Source organism: Syngnathus typhle, linkage group LG6 (genome assembly GCF_033458585.1).
Source record: "Syngnathus typhle isolate RoL2023-S1 ecotype Sweden linkage group LG6, RoL_Styp_1.0, whole genome shotgun sequence".
NCBI lineage: Eukaryota > Metazoa > Chordata > Actinopteri > Syngnathiformes > Syngnathidae > Syngnathus > Syngnathus typhle.
The window spans coordinates 8699187-8718400 of NC_083743.1; the positions used below are offsets into that span (position 1 = coordinate 8699187).

A 19214-nucleotide genomic window follows, 5' to 3' on the forward strand; every position below is an offset into this window, starting at 1 on the left:
GTGACCCCTGCTCTCGAATAGCTCAGCAGTTATATATCATGATAGGTTACAATAGTATAATGACATTAGGTAATGCTTTTCTAAGGGGGGGTATTCTTTTAAAACGTGTCATCTTTAAGGCGTTTGAACTATAAAAAATACGTTTGATGCCATACACAGTCACGTGTATTCACCTTTGCACTAGAATAATATACTAGAGTGCAAAAAATAGCGCAGAAACAGCACGTTTTAGGGAAATAACTTTGACTACCCAACGTGCGCACCCCCGCTGTAGGGACTGAGTTGGTATCGTCTTACATGGCGTAAAGTTTCCTTCCGCGTTGTGAGCACTGAACGTGAGTTTGAGAGGCGAGGAGGTAAGCGTCAATTTAAACTCTTATTTATTGATTAATCTTTATTTCGAGTAAGTGGCAGTTAAATTAAATCACATATAGGGTTAATATGATCAATATAAACCCTATTACATTGAGTAAAGATTCCGTTTTAGACCCCAAATAGCTTAAAGATGTGATATCTAGTTACGCAATTTGAGGCTAAAGTCAGGTTTTTGCTATCTTTGTTTGCAATGAACACCTTATGCCATGTGCTAGCGAACACAAATTCGTCACCAATCTTGTGTTTCTATGGCGCAATTAGTTTATGAGCTAGCTAGTTGCTGAAATTAGGGTTGTGTACCTCAGCAATTCCATGCAAATCGAAGTGGTTGAGAGTAACGTATTAACATTTTATCAGCACGTTCACTGTTGCTCAAACATATGTTGTATTTGATTTTGTGTGGATGAACTATGTCACGTGTAATGTCCAATCGTGTGTCCAATTCATCGTTCCGTTGAACACACCGATGGCAAGACTTTTCAAGCTTCTTTTTATTGAATTTTAATTAGCAACAAACCGAAGTTTCACATGATGCTGAATCCATCCCTTGTTGGGCTACTTATCTATGAATGAGTCCTTTAACATTTATTTATGGTGCTGGTTAGTGCTTCACTTTGGACTAATGTGACTCATACCCTTGTGATTTTAGTCACAAAAGGTATTTTCCCCAAATCATATCGTTTTATGGATGAATTACTTCATCTAGATGAAGATCATCTATCATCAGAACTATTCAAATTGTTTCATCAAATAATGTGGAGGTACGCACCATGTTATACTTGACCCTCCCCAAAAATTTTAACCTCAGCGTTGTATCTTAGCATTTCTATAAAATAATTAAGTGCTTGTAATAGTAATGTTCTTACGTGTAAACACACTCTTGTTCAAATACCAGGCTGTTATCATCAATCAATAACAATCCAACTTTACTTTCCTCTAACACTTTCTTTTTTTCCCAGCTTAATTTTACTCTCTTCTCGTTCACATTTTTGTTTTCGTTGTCCAAAAACGGATTTCTTCTGGCTTTAGTCTGGTGTGTGCTCACTTTCTATTACCTTTGTACCTCTTCCAAGGCTGACAGTCCTCTGTTGATAATCTTTAATAGGAATTCATACTATGTCCTACCCTTTAACCGATATAATGTGAGTGCATTTGTTAGTGGGTGTGCCAAAATTGTGCAACTATACGCTTCCAAGAGGATTTTGTTAGCGGCATTGGGATCCAGTTTCTGTGAGACATGCATGGTTGAAACTTGAGATAGAAAATCAGAGCATGAAAAAGTGAAGCTATTCAACAAGCAGTTCCCAAGTGGTTGCATTCAGCAGAATCTTAAGCACATGTTTTTGGACTTTGCAATTCTATGTCAGACACAAAAAATATTCAATTTAATTATTTTGAGTAACATTTTTTCCCAGTTAATTCCGGACATATGTGACCCTGAACAGGATAAACTGTTGATGTATGAATGATTAAAATGGGCAACTGTTCAAGTCTCTGTGTTTTTTTTTTTTTTTTTACTTTTTTTATTATTATTAAATAAATACAAATGTTCACCCATGAACTTGAAACATGAGCTGAGAGCAAAAAGCCTAGCACTCATTAAAAAAAAGATGTTTTTGAAGCTGGACTGGAGATTCCTGTTGCTTTTCAGCCAATTGTTTAGTAGTGCTTGCACAAGAGCAGCCATTGTATGACTAAAGTAAAAAAAAAAAAAAAAAAAAAACTTTGGCCACATCTGTTAACCATCATATTTGCCAGTGCAATTTAACTGGTGCTGTGCCGCTATCCCTCTTTGTTCACTTGGACTATTTCTTTCTAGACATTGTGCTCCATCTCCCAACTAATCAATCATATTAGGTATTATTGACTCAGGTTTTTAATTATTATTAATTAATTAAGTCACATAGCCAAAAATGAATATCATGTAGCTTTATTATAACAGAACAGAATATTTTGATTTGTCTAAACTGGAAGGATTAATTATTGACTTTTAGTTTGTAGAGTACGTCAGTTAAAATGATTTTGTGATCAATTATAATGATTTTAACATTTAAGCAATTTTCTTTTTTTTTTTTTTTTTTTTTTTTTTGTCCAGAGGATGGCAGACATGGACCCCACCACCGCCGCCCAAACAGAACCCATGGCCGACGAGGACGAGCCTCTTTTCAGCAACCTCGACCTCTTCCTCTTCTCTCTGATCGTTGGCCTTGTCATCTATTGGTTCATGTCCCGCAAGAAGCCTGAACCCATCCCTGAATTTAAGAAACTTGAAACAATGTGAGTCAACATGAGTTCTTTAAACATTTTGAGAGTATTATCAAGTAGTAGTGTTTCCTGTAGTGGAGCGAGGGGGGGGGGGAAACCTCTTTCAAAAGAACATCCACTACATTTTTGTTAATGTTTCATGACTGTGATGATCATCTGCTTCAGTAGTTCGAAATGTCATCCAAAAATCTGTTTAAATGAGTACAGTGGGGTCATGGTTGGTAGATGATTGAACTGGTTGCACAAACAGTGCAAACCGCAATCAAGCAATAGGACTGTCCCATAATTGTTTTAACAAGTGGCATTAGAAGAAAAGTTGCGCAAGAACTGCGAGGGAAGACGCGCTGCATCGGAGGAAAGTGGGAAGTCGGATTTATCTCATTCAGGCGGCTCACTGATCTGAAAGTCTTATCAAAATTGATCCGTTTCCTCTTCGTCGTGGTCATTTCCTGTTCCTGAAGGAAACATCCACATGGAAGCACTTCAGGCCTGTGTTTGTTTTGGAACCCAAATTGTCTCATTGTACATTTGCCTTCAGCTTTCATGTCGCGTTAAGCTTAAACATTTGCCTTCAGCTTTCAGCTCATCTTTCTTGACTTTGGGTCTGCCCCCCACCCCTTATGTCAAAGCTTTCCCTGGATTGTTCCCTCCTTACGTCACAGCAGACGAGGGATGGAAGCTCGGTTTGTTTCCACTGAACTCTAAAGGAACTGGCTGCGTTTGTAGACCCTCCCCAACCACAACACAAATGACTTAAGCACCCAAAAGTATGCTCTTTGAGTGCTTGAGGTTTCGTCACCGAAAGAACTGTCGAGTTTGTGAGCTTTTGACTTTGTCGGTCACGAGCGGAATGACCATCAGGAAGCATTTTGTTATTTTTTTGTCCATCTGTCGAGAGGAGGGGCTGCAGGAAGGGAGCATAAAATGACACGAGCGCGAGCAAGGATGGTCTGCTCTCCCACTTAAGAGCGCGGCGATTACCCAACTGTTTTGGAGGAGGCGTAGTCTCCCTGTATTTCCTGCGCTTTTGTTTTTTGGCCCTGAAATCATGCAAAAGTTGCCAGCCGAGCTTCTTTTGTGAGGCCTTTACAAAATTTGGGCAAAAAACAAGAGACCCTTTCTTCACCCTGACTTACTTTTCCCCTCAATCTTTCCCCTCTCCCCTTGCTTATTCTTTTGTGTATGTGCGTTCGATGAGCTCCTCTGCTATTGGGCCTTGTCACAACCGGAATCCTTTTATGATAAATGAGGTTGCCATAGCAATGGCATTCCCCTCTCTCCTCCAGTGATGTGGGGGCGGGGGACCGAAACCTACCATTCAGCTCTTTCCCCCCTTTTTTTAGTGGTCCACGGAGGAGTGGCTTTGCTTGGTTGACGAGCCAAAATCCTGAGAATGGATCTTGTAGACTTTTTCGTGCCCAACACCTTTCAGGCCGGGGAGGAAAAGGGGGCGGGCCGGAGGGGGAAGGCTTTTCAGCCCCAGAAGTGGTTCAGTGTGTGCTGGTGTGAGTCAAGTGTGGGTCTGCAGCTTTTGCTACATTTTATGGGAAAGTCAGTTTCCCACCATTGTGTTCAGACACTGACAGTGTGGCTGCAGCGTGCATGTGCCGTGCAGCTGAGTATGAGAAACAGACTGGATTCACAGAGCGGCACAGGAAGAGGCCCAGTTCAGATAACACCGGAGCCTCTGAGGTGAAAGCAGACCGCTTTTGAGTGTCTTCCTCGGACCGGGCTCGTTTTTTTTGTCTGCTGGAGGCTGCCGAGTGTTGACATCCTGCTATTAAAGACGGAGCGTGGCGGCTCTCGGTGCCTAGCCGGCGGTGATCGTGGCTGTGCTGAGCCACAGGGCTACATGCCATGGGCTGTGTTTTCTCCCTGCCAGAAGACAGGAGAGATGCTGCCGAGAGGTCAGTAACCTGCTTGCCTATCAAACGGTGCACGTTAGCCGCGAGAAGTGCCGATAATGGATTAAAAAAGGACCCCGTGTTTCCAGAAAGCCATATGGAATAAATCATTCAATTGCTTTTTTAAACCACTATTTGCAGTGTTCAGTTGAAAACCAGTAATGAGTCACCTAAAAAAAAAGAAATAGAAAAGGTTGGCCTGACACCGTCACCACGCTGCATGGGTCAATGAGCTCGTTTTACGTCATAAGTGGCTCACAGTAAGTGTTTGAAAGTGCGTCATTATACATCGGACGATTAACTTCAAACCATCCTGTAACTTTCATATGTGCTGCATTTCTTTTTCATTTTGTGACCGAAAGACACAGGAATGTCAAAGGGGGGGGGGGGCATGGAAGAATAATATTGGAGATGGCTATTGCAGAAAAAAAACTCTGCTTTAAGACTTTCTTATGAGATTGCTGTGTGTTTTCAATGCGCTCAGGTTTGCTGCTTTTGATGCAGACATTTCCAAGACCATCCGTTTATGTTCTTTGACTCTCTATTAGATCTGACAGGAATGCTTGAGCTCGGGGGCAAACGTCTGCTTTTAGATTTCCATCTGGAGTTATCTTTGCTCCAGAGTACAAGTGTTAACCACGGGAGACTGTTTTATGGCGTGTTTGGCATCAGATTCTCTCGCTTGAATTCTAATCGTTTTCTTACGTTTACAGTTGTCTGGCTTAGCAAGGCTGTCGGCTACATACGAGCGAGCATTGTATGATAGCTCTATATATTCCGTTGACAGCTAAATCATGAACATCTTCACGTTTAGTTACTCAGATTCGTATTCAACGTTGTTGTAGTTTGCCTGATGAATGGTTGTATGTGATTAATGGGGACGTTTTTAAGGGAAAATGACTTGAAGAGCGGCACAAACAAGTTGAATATTTTTGTAGCACCACAATCCCAAGGGGGAGATAATAGTGCAGGAAAGCACATGAATGATGTGACTGAAAGAGGAGAACATGACCTGTGTGACCATTGAGAGGCTGGCTAGCTGGCAGGGTGAGGACCTTGATGCTCAGTGGGTCAATTTCTTTGCAGCATTTTGAGCACAGACTGTGTCTTGTTTCTTATAGGCTCACCAAACTCATTGTGATACTGTAACGCAATATAAATACAAGTCAAATGTCATGAAATCATGGTTACAAAGAAAAGTTCATAGCTTAATATGAAATCTGCTTTACTATTTTAACATCTTGTCTTCTCCAGAGCACCCACAACAAGAGAAACGAGTTTCATCGAGAAAATGAAGAAAACGGTAAGTTCTGTTCTTTCCAACAATGTCACAGTGAATTGTTGTTGTAGATTAAAGTATTGGCGGATTTGTTGGTAATAATGCAGGAGTGTATTGAAGTGGTCGATTTATTTTCGGTTCCTCACAACTTTTTTTTTTCCCCTCCTGTCTATTGTCTCCCTCAGGGAAAGAACATCATTGTCTTCTATGGCTCCCAGACTGGCACAGCAGAGGAGTTTGCCAACAGACTCTCCAGAGATGCTCAGCGTTACGGCATGAAAGGAATGGCTGCTGATCCAGAGGAATATGAAATGGTAACTTAAAACAGGCTACATGTTTTGTTTGTTTTGTTTTTTTAATGCGTTTCAGCAGTGGAAACTTACTTAACACTTTTGTCATGTTCGTCAGGGTGAACTGTCTCGTTTGTCTGAGATCAAAAACTCGCTAGCCATATTCTGCATGGCCACCTATGGAGAAGGAGACCCGACAGATAATGCCCAGGATTTTTACGACTGGCTGCAGGAAAATGATGACGAAGACCTCTCCGGACTCAACTACACGGTGAGGTTTATCATAGTGCTGTTCCACGCAGTTCAAGTATGAACTGTCATGCTAATGTCTTTTTAAAGGGGGGTTCTGTTTTTGCCCAACTCTGAAGTTGCCGAATGTTGCTACCGTTGTTTCTGTTTGTCTCTAGGGTTACTCTGTGAAGAATTCAAACCATTTCCTACTGAGCACGGACAATTGTTTTTAGCCCATTTAGAGGGATACATTGGATTTATAGTCACTCCAACCACAATAATTTTCTAAACTTGTGTTACTGTTAAATTTGGAGTGGCTTGACGTTTTTCATCTTTATAGCAGTACATGAGATTTAATTGGCCATAATTTAGATGTCCTTCTACATTTCTTACGTTGAATTATTACTTTTTGGGCTTTCAAGTTGCATATCAATGTAAGTTATGCATTTCAGACATCCATTTAATGTTTTTAAAAACATAGCTGTTTGTGAGTACAGTGTTTATTAGTGGAGCTGCATCAGAGATGGGCTGCTTTGATCAGAATGTTTTATGTGTACCCTAGTGGACCAGACTGAGAACAGCCAGAGAATAATCACAGGCATATACGGCAAGCATTCATTCATTTTATTTGCATTTTTCATGCAAATACAAATTACTGGTAATTTACATGAAATAACTGACAGAACCTACCATAATGAGCACCACTGTTTTCAGAGCAACACTATTATGTACAGTATATTGGAGAACAAAACAGAGACCAAGGTAATGCCTTGCAAAGACGCCAATTTCAATGCCTGATGGGAATTTTTTTTTTTTTTTTTTTTTTTTTTTTGCTGCAGGTATTTTCTTTGGGCAACAAAACGTATGAGCATTATAATGCCATGGGGAAATACGTGGACAAAAGATTGGAGGAACTTGGGGCCAAGCGCATCTTTGACCTTGGTTTAGGAGATGATGATGGCAAGTAAGTGAGGAAAAACAGCATTCCTTTCCATTTGTGATGGTGTTAAGGGTATAGATTTCAGAAATAATTATTAGGAATATTTTTGACTGAATCCAACTTCTAACTTTGACTTGCCTGATATTTCTTTGTTTTTCTCTCAGTTTGGAGGAGGACTTTGTCTCGTGGCGAGAGCAGTTTTGGCCAGCTGTCTGTGAGCACTTTGGAGTGGAAGCCTTGGGAGATGACTCAAGGTAACATTTTTGTTTTTTAATGTTCCTGTTCTTTTGACTTGATTGTTACAGGTAAAATGTACCTTATCTTATCACATAATGTCACAATAGAAACAATGTATCCCTTTTGTGTGTGCATGATTGTCAATTGTTTGTGAAAAAAACGTTTTTTTTAAGTTCATGTAAAGTATAACTTGAAGTACTGTTTGGTCTCCTAGCATCCGGCAGTATGAGCTGAAGGATCACCCTGACATCAACATGAATAAAGTGTTCACTGGAGAGATTGGCCGTCTGAAGAGTTTTGAGGTCCAGAAGCCGTAAGTACTGTAGCAGAAAAATCAGCCTTCAGCAAAGTTTACTGCAGGTCATTAAATGACTGCTGCCTCCTAGTGGACAAAATATGTACAATAAAATGTGTTGCACGATGAGATCAAACCAAGAGGAAAATGTAACTTGTGATTTAACATGTCTTTTTTTTTTTTTAACATTACAGTGTGGGTAAATTTGTGTACTCTAATTCACAGGCCGTATGATTCTAAAAACCCCTTTTTGGCCCCGGTCACTGTCAACCGTCAGCTCAACAAAGGTGGTCAGAGGCATCTGATGCACCTTGAATTAGACATTTCAGGCTCCAAGATCAGGTGAGATTTACGCTTGATGAGTTTGCAGTACTGCTTAAATGAAGCTGATAAAACGGAATGCTTCCCATGTTTCTATCATATGGCTAATGTGATATTACGCGATTGCAGATATGAGTCGGGAGACCACGTGGCTGTTTTCCCCACTAATGATGCAGCTTTGGTGAATAAGTTGGGACAAGTCCTTGGTGTGGACCTTGATGTCGTTATCTCTCTGAACAACCTTGATGGTATGTTGGCATTGAAGGTTGCTCCTCCCTTCAGTCCGTCATGAAAAATTCCTCCGTTATCTGCACTTGTACAGTCAGCTCATTTGTAAATGCTGCAATTGTGTGTTATTCATTCTGAATGTATAACTAATGTATGCATATCAAATCTTGGCTTTTCAGAGGAGTCCAATAAGAAGCACCCATTCCCCTGCCCAACAACGTACCGCACAGCGCTGACTCACTACCTCGACATCACGCACCCTCCTCGTACTAATGTCCTCTATGAGCTGGCACAGTATGCTTCGGACCCCAAAGAACAGGAGAATATGCGCAAAATGGCCTCCTCCTCTCCTCAGGGCAAGGTCAGTGTGTTTTTTTTTTTTTTTTTTTTTTTTTTATATATATAAAGGTTCAAACTCATATAGGACCTTTAAAATGCTCAGCTCGGTGGCTATAGAATAAAAGAACGGTTTAGTCAGCCGGCTGTGCTTTTATCATTCATTCTTTATTCAGCGTTGTGTTTTTGTTTCTTTTCAGGCACTCTACCAGAGTTGGGTGTTGGAGCCCTGCAGAAACATTCTTGCCATTCTGGAGGACATGCCCTCTTTAAAGCCCCCCATTGACCACCTGTGCGAGCTAATGCCTCGTCTCCAGGCTCGCTATTACTCCATCGCCTCCTCCTCCAAAGTAAGTCCCTTTTTAATAACTAAATGAGTGCAGCACTTTCTTTCTATGCACAAATTGTACCTTCTCTGTGCCACAGGTTCACCCGAACAGCGTCCACATTTGCGCCGTGGTGGTGGAATACAAGACCAAGACGAACCGTATTAACAAGGGAGTGGCCACTAACTGGCTGAAGAATAAACTGGTCACAGACAATGGCCACAAATCTACCGTTCCCATGTACATCCGCAAGTCTCAGTTCCGCCTACCCTTCAAGGCCAGCGTCCCGGTGATCATGATTGGTCCTGGGACGGGAATCGCTCCCTTCATGGGCTTCATCCAAGAGAGGGGCTGGCTCAAACAGCAAGGTATTTATATTTGTCGTCTGGCCTCGGTTGTCTAAACTTTGTAGTCAGTCATTTGCCTTCACAGATGTCCCATGAGCAGTAACACACACCAATACCATCACAGATGCTGGCTTTTGAATTTGACACTGATAACAAACCTGGATGGTCCTTTTTATTTTACGGCCTACATTTCTTGGTATTGGTGTTTGTTGTAAGTAGAAAAGTTGGTAACCCAGCCGAAAGACATCTCTTGGCCCTTTGTGTAAAATCGAGAAGCGTCAAATAAACGACAAGTTTTGTGAAAAGTAGCGAGCGCATTGTTGATGTTTTGTCTCTGCTGTGTGTGTACAGGCAAGGAAGTTGGGGATACAGTGTTGTTCTGTGGCTGCAGACATAAGAATGAAGATTATCTTTACCAAGAGGAGCTAGAGGAGGCTGAGACGAACCAAGTCCTGACACGGCTTAATAGTGCCTTCTCCCGAGACCAGGAGCACAAGGTACAATCTGAGACGGTCCTATCCCTTGCTTGGAAAAGTCACTGTAAAATTATATATTGTGGTTTATTTCTGTGATCTATATATTGTAGTTTGTATGTACAAACTCTCTCTTTTGATATCTAGCTGTAACCAATACAAAGCTTTCTTGTTTGCTTTTTTTTCGACAATCAAGGTTTATGTGCAACACCTCATGAAGGAAAATAAAGAGGAGCTCTGGAAACTTGTTCACTCAGAAAATGCCCATATCTACATTTGCGGGTATGTTTTATTCATTGTTAGTTCATGGTCTGAATAATTGACAGAGTTTTGTTATTTTGTTTTTTTTTTTAATAAAAATAAAAAAAAAGGAAATGAAAAGATGTATATGCATTAAGCTACTGTTGATTTCAGGGATGCAAGGAACATGGCGAAGGATGTGCAGACAGCCTTCTATGAGATAGCAGAAGAGCTTGAGGGCATGACACGCACGCAGGCCACAGACTACATCAAGAAACTGATGACCAAGGGACGCTACTCGCAAGACGTGTGGAGTTAAAACTCACCAGCCCGGCCTTGATCTCACTACTCAAGTGGTTGTTTTTAATTTGTGGCCTTTTTTTTTTTTTTTTTTTTTAGATCTTATTTTATTGTGACTGAATATGAAAATATTTAACATTTTTTCATTTTCATTCTGGTTCATGAAGCTAAAGGTGGAAGCCCAACCTCTGCAGGTTATTTTGAGAACCCATTGCACGGATTTAGCCTACCACTCATCTATGAAATATTGTGTGACTGGATCACCAGCACTTTGTCCTCCAGCCTCCTAAAGCATTCTGCAGGTCCCTTGTGCTGTGAAAATTGACTGGCTGTAACAAAATACTCAGGAAGGTTTCCCATCACTCTTTCAACTTTAAATAGGAAAGGAACACCATGCAAATTAAGTTACCGTTTCAAATCTTATCATGATCCATTTTAGTGAGTGAATTTGCAAAGTCACAGTTTTTATTGTGTACACTCTTGAAAGAGTGCAAGAATAATCACTACAGTTGACCCCCCCTTTTTGTGGGGGAAGGCCTTTGAATAATTGATGCCCATTGAAATGCATTGGGGGAGAGAGAGAATTTATCTACAGACCTCCAAAGATTCGTCCAAAAAAACACTGATAAACATTTTATGTATGTGATATATGGGGAAATTAGAGGGAGGGGCGATTTTTTTTTCAAAGAAAAAAAAAACAATTTTGAAATATATCAAATTTGGGAAGAAAAAAAAAATCTTAATTCCCGGGTGCCAAACCGCAAGTACACGGGAGTTGACTGTATACATTAGTTTCCCTGGGTGGCAAATATTATCAAACATGTTAGAAAACATGATTTTAAGGGAAATATTTTATGCTAACTGACTGTACAATGTAATGTTCAGCTTTATGTTTTGACAAGGGACTTCTACTGCTTGTTTAATCAGTAATTAACTTGAGACGCAGGTAGGTGATGCAAAGGGGATTCTTTACTGTGTTTTATTTCATGCAGCATGCAATTAAAAATAAGAATGTATAAGTACAATGTTAAGTGTTAGAGCATTTTAAAATTTGACCAGTAACAGCGTCTGGCCTCTGACATGTTTTTTTTTTTTTTTTTTTTTTTTTTTTTTTTTAATGCATTTGACTGAAAAAAATACTATAGTGGTTTGTTCAGTGGCAGTGACACTGGAACATAGCTGGTTGTACATTTAAATGCAACTGATGTATATATTGTCCAGTCGCTTATGCACCGCAATATAGAGAAAACATTTCTGTCTGCCAGCTCTGTGGGTTCCCTACAAATTTTGTGACGTACGGATTTGAAGATGAATAAAATGCCATTCTGCCAGCCAACTAGAGTGCAGCCTGTGCCTTCTAAACATTGCCTTACATATTGGATTTGTAAACATCACTTCAACTATTTTTCTTCTTCCTTCTGAATGTTTCATGTACTTTAACCAGGCTGAGACACTTTACTGAGTACTGTCACTTTTGTTCATTCCTCTGAAATTGTTTGATCTCAAGGCCTGCCTTTTCTAAATATGTAAATTAAACAGAATTTGAAGATTTGTCATCTTGATTTTTTTATTGTAATTTAATGGTTATAAGCCTTACACAGTTGGATATGTTTACTATACTATATGAGTTAACTTGCATTTGGCTGACGACCAGTCCATGGTTAAACTGTCTTTAAAAGCCCTTATTAAAATAAAAAAGACAATATACATACTGGTGTTTTGGAAGTCTAAAACTATATTAAGGTGTCGAAATGGGGCATGAGCTATGGTGCGCGCTACCTATCTTCGGCAGTAGGTGGCAGTAGTACAATAGAAAGTTGGATAACTGACGCCTTTATGAACTGATCGAAGAAGAGTATCCATAAGGGAAGTGAAGTAGGTTGGCCTAGCACCAGCACCCAACCTAGCGGCGTTCGAGAGTCACCGGGTGATTTTAATAGATTCTCTGGAGAAACACGCCGTCCGATTTTAGGATAGCATAATGGCCACCGGTAAGAATCTCACTACATATCTGAATGACATTTGGATTGAGTTCCATGTGAATTCAACATGAAAATAACGAAATAACTGGCCTGCTCACCGTGAGGCCTAAGGTGGTTGTGGGGTGCGTCTACTTCCTGGGTTTTTGAATTGCAGAACTACATCAGTTTCGAGTATCCTAGCTTTCTTAACTTTTTGTTGAGTAAAATCTGTTAGTTTCACATCGTCTGCGATTTTCAACCTGCGTAATCCCATCAAATATAATATATTCCTGGCGATGGCGTTCTTCCCGAGGCGCCCGATGGGCTGCATGAATGTCTCTTTGTTTATAACTCAGCGTTGTATCAAGGATTAAAGTCGACACGTAAATGTGAATATCCATATTGGCACCGATATGCAACGCTCCATCTCAGCACGCACAATCAGTGAACCGGGTGCTTAGTTCGTTGGGATCCGTTCGTTTTTTGTTCGAAAACGTTATCATCTATCCATGATTTAGTCGTAGCCGCCTTTGACCGCCATTTTCACCGGAACAGCGTGATGGGAGGCGTGCTCAGCCTTTGCTTTGTTTGACTCGGGAGTTGACAACCAAGAGCTTTCTACTTTTCTAATTGTTATTTGAATATTTATCAAAACATTCCACTCTTACAGATTCGGGTTATGGTCAGCATGGTGGCTCACAGGGGTAAGTTTCCATTTTCATCTTTTCATGTGAAGGTTTGAAATCTTTGGGGATATTAAACTGTCTTGCAATTGTCTTGCAGTTATGGCTCTTATGGTGGTCAGCAGAGTGGACAGGTAAGATCTCATTTACCCCTTGATTATTAGTTAGATATATACCCAATTGTGTACATAATATCTCGTTGATCTTATGTTATAGAGTTATGGTCAAGGTCAAGGAAATGGTGGAAGTAGTTATGGGAGCCAAAGCTATGGTGCTTATGGAGCTCAGCCATCTGGCACACAAGGTGGGTTGTATAATGATTCATGTACAAACAGAATTGACTTTGTACAAGACCAAAGGATGACAATTGTTTCTTTCTATGACTTTATTTGACAGAGGGATTTGGCCAGTCCCAGGCAGGTTATGGGCAGCAACAGTCTTTTGATAGTTTTGGCCAGGATTCAGCTGGGTGAGCCTGTTAACACAAAAGTTGAACAAGATTGATTGTTTTTATTTATTCACATTCCGTTATACATGAGGTGAAGCTAACTTTCGCTTTTTGTTAACGGATGTCTTTGTGTCATTGTACAGCGAGAAGTCATTTGGACAATCGGCGTCATATGGTGCTCAAGGGCAAAGTGGAGAGAGCTTTGCCCAACAAGGCTCATTCAGTGCCCAGGGACAAGGTGCTGCAGGTGCTGCAGGTGCTGGCGGTGGTTACGGAAGATGGAGTGAAGGTAAAGAAGTCACTGTATTTGTAGATTTTCGTAATGCTGAGGAACAGTGGGTCCCAATTGTCTTTCTGTCAATATGATAGGCGAAAGTGGTGGACAGGGTAGCCGGTATGGCCGTGACCAAGGAGACCGACCAGAAGGAGGCGGTGGTTACAGAGGCCGAGGTCGCGGCGGCTACGACCGTGGCGGCTACGACAGAGGCGGTTACGAACGTGGCGGTTATGACCGCAGTGGTGGCTATGACCGTGGTGGCTTTGATCGTGGTGGAAGAGGCGGACATCCTGGTATGGGGTAAGTTGCACCTAAGGTACTTTAAATGTTTTGTAACATGGAACACAACTTCAAACCTCAAATCAAACAGCATGCATTAGGCCTGAAGACCTGAATTCTATGTGCATTTTTCAATATAGTATTACCTTGTATACAGGGGGTCCTTGGTTCACGATGGCGTTCTGTTCTTATGATGAGGTAATCTCAAGTAGAAATGCGCCATAATGCAGTAGTAAAATCGAAATTACAATGAAGACGTTTTAGCTATAAGAAGATTAAATGAAAAATGGTAAGTACCGTAGTGCCTTGTGACACAGCCGTCCATCTATGTAAACGGTGTTTGTAACCTTGCCATTTGGTATAGAACAACGCTGAGGCTAAATGTGAACTAGTCAATTGGAAATTTTCTAATTATGGCGGAAAATGTTTGTTTTCTCGTGCCATGCCCGCGACAGTTGTTATTCCGAGGCCCTCTGTATGCAATACCCTTGTAAAGGTTAAATGGTCACTTCACACTCAGAACTGCTGACGTACTCGCCACTGCATTTAAAAAAAAAAAAAAAAAAATGTTGGATGTTGTCATTATGGGGTTGCATGGTAAAACAATTGTGCCAACACTACAGCTTTAAGCAGGGATATTATCAACATGGAATAAACCATAATGCCCGCCATGGAAGACAATTGGTGGAACAGGTTTCACACATTTTAGATTTGGGGAAACATTTAATATTTTATTAAGCAACTGCAAGAAGGCAAGGTAACTGCGTGCTTTATTTGAATAGAATACACTATGCACAGTTAATTATCCCTCTTCTTAGAGAGGCTTGGACTTTTTTTTCTTCCCCCCCCCCACCCACCCCCCCCCCCCCCTCCAAAAAAAAAGATGGTTTAGCCAGTCTCATTTTTGACTCTGCACAAGGTTCCTAGTGGATATCAGCAGTTTCATGTTATGGTTTGGTCCAGATGGTGAAATGTGCTTAACAGAGCACGAGTCAGATCAACAGTAAACTGTCAGCAAATGGGGATGTGAGAAATGACTGTTTATCAATTGTGACCCAGCATGGCAAAATGACACTCAGTGAGTGACCCATATTTCCAAAATCATCAGGTTTAAAAAAAAAAAATCTCATCCTTCTAATGATAATCCAGCCATTGCACTACCCTATGTTATTCCTCATTACATCATTACCACAGATAAAATCAGAGGTAAATATAACACACTCCCTCTTGGATGCGTGCCTATGTCGGGATGGGTCAAAAGTCGACAGCAAATTCCATGTGTGGATAGCAAGAAAATAAAAAGTCCAAGGATGCTGCATACAACACCACACCATTATTTCAAAGGACACTGTGACTTATTGAACAAGGTAGAAGTTCGACATACTGTACCAGTACAGTATCGCTTCATATCTTGAAATCTACCTGTGAGTTCCTACTCATTTTGCTATGCTAGATCACAGTTAATGAATTTTATTTATCATTACATATACATTTTTTTAAATAACTTTTAAAAAAAAAAACCATTATTTAAGCTGGTAAACACTGTCGCGTGAATACATGACATGAACACACAAGTCTGAGACTTGCGCAAACAAAAATGCACGGCCAGGGAGGAGCGTTAACATGCCAATAACTCAGCCTTTCAAAGGTTCCATCGAATCTAGAGAGGAAGTGTGAGAGAAACACTTTGGTCTGTCCGTGTTCTGAGGATCATGTAGCTTTTGAACAAGGAACTCTTGGCTGAAACACTGCAGTTAGACCTGGAGCGACGTCGTCAGCTGCTTCGCATTCAACAGGTTTCATTCAACTATTGTATGTTTGACAATGGCCAACATGTGTGCTCTGTTAACATGGATCTACATTTTATACTACAGGTGTTGACAGTGGTTGAACTATAACAAGGACCTCAGTTAAAGGATGTCAAAACCGCACTCAGTGGAAGATTGCGTATCAAGCCCCTCTCACCAATTTGGCCCCTTGTGTTAAAACACAAATTTGCCTGCCGTTGCTATTTCGACACCATCTAATTTCTTTTTTTATTTTTTGGATGGAAAACAGCAACACGTATCAAATTTGGTTAAACTCTTGTGACCAAGCGACGTGTGATAACTGCCTTCACACGTCTGCCTGTGTCAGAACTACCTGGTCATCTTGTCCACTGATAATTGTCAAAAACTAACACTCCTCGTGTGAGACATTCCAACGTAGTCACACACCCTGGCAGGAGTGCAAACTGGTGGGATGTAGGGGAGCTTTGAGCTCCTGGTTGGGACAAAGGAAAAGCCATCAATTCTCCAATTTTTCCTCTGCAGAGGTGGTGACCGTGGTGGCTTCAAAAATTTCGGTGGTAAGTGACGAGCATCAGAACTGTGTCGGTGGGGGAGGAAAGAACTTGAGTTAGCACAAAAGGAAACACGGGGCTAAAACAACTCTGAATGCCACCAATTTCATGTCAAGATCGCAAGGGCTTCAACTTATACTTATTTGGATTTCTCTTTAGCCTACAGATTCGGTAAACAGACATGGGGCCTGAGATGTAAAATAATGGTAATGGTTGCATGAAGACAACGCTTTATTATTAACATGGCCGACGTTCCTGGGACGAAGAGGTAAACTGTCTAGAAGTTGGTGGTAAATCAAAAAAGGGGGATGAGTCTGTTTCCCATTGAAAGGTGACTGTGAGCCTACGGTATGAAAACACCAAACACAGCTGTAAACATGGACTATCTTAAATTTCCATATTGCATTACTCTGCTAGGATGTGATTGATGAATAATGAGAGTCCAGATGTTGGAGATCCCTTGCTCATGTGCTCTTGGTCCTCTTACCTGTTTTCCAGGCTCTCGAGACTACGGCTCAAGGGATGAATCGGGTAAATATGACCGCTGCTTGATTGTGTTGATTACACTACACTCACTATTAACCAGAGATTGAGTTTGCTTTTAACAATATAAGCCTAGTTAATTGAAGATGCTCATGTTGTCTTTTCTCCACAGGTGGAGATCAGGACAACTCTGACAACAACACCATTTTTGTCCAAGGCCTGGGCGAAGAGGCCACGGTACAGGAAGTGGGCGACTTCTTCAAGCAAATTGGCATTATTAAGGTATTGAGTTTGTTGTTTATCCTGGCTGACCTTCATCTTGCCATCCCAAATGTCTTGACTGTTGTGTGAGTGGTTAGCAATTAACCAACTTGATGCCTGAATGCCTGACAGTCAAATTTATTTAATATCTTTTAATGACAAAAAAAGTCCCACCTCAGATCAAGAAGTGAGAAAACTAAACGGAAGTTGAAATTGTCCATTTTGGTACTTCCAGGTCAACAAAAAGACTGGTCAGCCAATGATCAACCTCTACTCTGACAAGGCCACTGGCCGGCCAAAGGGTGAAGCTACAGTGTCCTTTGATGACCCGCCTTCTGCCAAAGCTGCCATTGACTGGTTTGATGGTGATGGCACCCGCACACGGACAAATTTCCATTCCATTGTTCGGCATCCTCACACTCCCGTTTGTCTTGGCAGGCAAAGAATTCCACGGTAAACCCATCAAAGTATCATTTGCCACCCGCAGAGCTGAGTTCACGCAGCGGGGCGGAGGACGAGGGGGTGGAAGAGGAGGAGGAGGAGGCGGAGGAGGAGGAGGAGGTCGGTAGAGGTTGTAGAAAACCTTTCACACATCCACCCTCGTTATTATTTTCCCCTTATTGTCTCAGGATTCAGAGGTCGTGGTGGTGGAGGTCCCAGCTTTGACATGAAGGGAGGAGACTGGCCTTGTCCCAACAGGTTTGTGTGCAATGGACAACATCTATGTACACGATGCTTATCCCTGATTTACTCAGTTCTTCCTGTTTTTTTGTGTTGAGCTCAGCTCGTGCGGCAACATGAATTTTGCACGGCGGCAAGAGTGCAACAAGTGTGGTGCTCCCAAACCTGGAGATGCTGGAGGAGGATTTGGAGGTGCCAGATACTCTTTTGCAATCGTCAGCTGCTTCTTCTGTGTACCTGCGTTCAAATGTTAAAACAAATCATTTGTGTTCCAGAACGTGGAGGCAGAGGTGGTTATGGTGGCGATAGAGGGGGTGGATTCCGCGGACGTGGAGGATTCCGTGGTGGAGACCGGGGTGGCTATGGTGGTGACCGTGGTGGTGGTGGATATGGAGGGGGATACAAAATGGGAGGAAGGTTGGTGTTTTTTATTTTTTTTCCTTTTGACTGAAATTCATTTCTGCTGATAACTTTTTTTTTTTTTAAAGCTCTTATTTAACATTATCAAAGTGAAGAGTCATAACAGCTGTATGTAGGTTCAGCTTCATTTGCCAGCAGAGGGCAGCATCCACTTGATTGATAGGCTCCTTAAAATCAGTGAAAGACCAAGTTGGTGTTTTATATGAAAGGCAGCAGTTTTTTACTGTATGGTCTGCTGTTGAGGGGAATGTGAAACTTAACATAGCTTCATGGCATTTCATTTGTTACCTGTTCAGACAAATGCTGGATTTGTGATGTTTCACGCTTTTTTTTTTGGTCAATTTAAATATAAATCCTTTTTCTATCTAAATATGAATCTGTAATCTGTCTTTCAGAGGTGACCGGAGGGATGACAGAAGAGAGCGGCCATATTAAAGTGTTGAGCAGATGAACATGGCTCCAGCCACAGAGTCCACCATAGTCGGAGCTTTGTCAAAGTGTGGGATAAAATAGACATTTTGACTTGGGCCCATTTTTCATAGACTGCAGCAGGTCATGAATATTGTTCAATCTATATGTGCGGCAATTTGTACCATGACAAAGACTCACTGGCTGTGGCATGTGCTCAAAAAATGTTTTATTTTCTTTGTACGTGTGGTAGACTTCGTACCTTTTTGTTTTGTATGAACGGAGCAAAATGTTTAACTTTGTTTCTCTTCTCCCAACAAATATTAAACTGTGATCTTTCCTTTTGTGTTCTGTACTTCCATTGCTTCATTCACTGGGAAAAAAATAAAATTTGGATAATTTAATTTTGAATCTGGAAGTAAACATGTCCATACACAGGAATAATCAATTTAATCACAAAAATATAAAGATAATTTTGGATCAACAAAGCACATATGTGGCGAGGTTTAGAATAAAAGTCAAAAGAAGCTCAGCTGATCGAGTAACGAGAGAGGCGGGGCCGCCTCCCGCCCCCCCTCGACGCCT

The 19214-nt window shown here is 41.2% G+C and overlaps 2 protein-coding genes across 3 annotated transcripts; both read left to right on the forward strand.

Annotated features, from left to right (window-relative positions):
• Window positions 1–289: 289 nt before the first annotated feature.
• On the forward strand, window positions 290–11938 carry porb (P450 (cytochrome) oxidoreductase b). Of its 2 annotated transcripts, XM_061281234.1 has the most exons (16): window positions 290–356; window positions 2471–2652; window positions 5799–5847; window positions 6009–6137; window positions 6232–6384; window positions 7184–7308; window positions 7449–7538; window positions 7736–7834; window positions 8042–8158; window positions 8267–8385; window positions 8545–8726; window positions 8902–9051; window positions 9128–9395; window positions 9726–9871; window positions 10044–10129; window positions 10262–11938. In XM_061281234.1, exons 2-16 carry the CDS (start codon window positions 2474–2476, stop codon window positions 10404–10406), a joined length of 2037 nt encoding a protein of 678 aa, XP_061137218.1. In that variant the 5' UTR covers window positions 290–356; window positions 2471–2473; the 3' UTR covers window positions 10407–11938. The 2 variants fall into 2 exon arrangements, with proteins under 2 accessions (XP_061137218.1, XP_061137219.1); XM_061281235.1 differs by lacking the exons at window positions 290–356; window positions 2471–2652 and adding an exon at window positions 4111–4547.
• A 282-nt stretch (window positions 11939–12220) lies between these two features.
• taf15 (TAF15 RNA polymerase II, TATA box binding protein (TBP)-associated factor) lies at window positions 12221–18969 on the forward strand. The gene is made up of 16 exons (XM_061280266.1): window positions 12221–12378; window positions 13019–13052; window positions 13132–13165; window positions 13248–13335; window positions 13428–13500; window positions 13623–13768; window positions 13849–14056; window positions 16348–16382; window positions 16875–16907; window positions 17032–17141; window positions 17356–17485; window positions 17559–17681; window positions 17750–17819; window positions 17905–17993; window positions 18077–18218; window positions 18617–18969. The coding sequence occupies exons 1-16, from the start codon at window positions 12369–12371 to the stop codon at window positions 18654–18656; spliced, it is 1365 nt and encodes a 454-aa protein (XP_061136250.1). The 5' UTR covers window positions 12221–12368; the 3' UTR covers window positions 18657–18969.
• Window positions 18970–19214: the final 245 nt, after the last annotated feature.

Coding starts and splice junctions, on each gene's coding strand:
- porb (XM_061281234.1), top strand. CDS start 2,474: ATGGCAGACATGGACCCCACCACCGCCGCCCAAACAGAACCCATGGCC. Junction 9,052..9,127: donor CCATCGCCTCCTCCTCCAAA/GTAAGTCCCTTT, acceptor TCTGTGCCACAG/GTTCACCCGAACAGCGTCCA. Junction 10,130..10,261: donor GCCCATATCTACATTTGCGG/GTATGTTTTATT, acceptor TGTTGATTTCAG/GGATGCAAGGAACATGGCGA.
- taf15 (XM_061280266.1), top strand. Junction 16,908..17,031: donor CGGCTCAAGGGATGAATCGG/GTAAATATGACC, acceptor TTTTCTCCACAG/GTGGAGATCAGGACAACTCT. Junction 17,820..17,904: donor GACTGGCCTTGTCCCAACAG/GTTTGTGTGCAA, acceptor TGTTGAGCTCAG/CTCGTGCGGCAACATGAATT.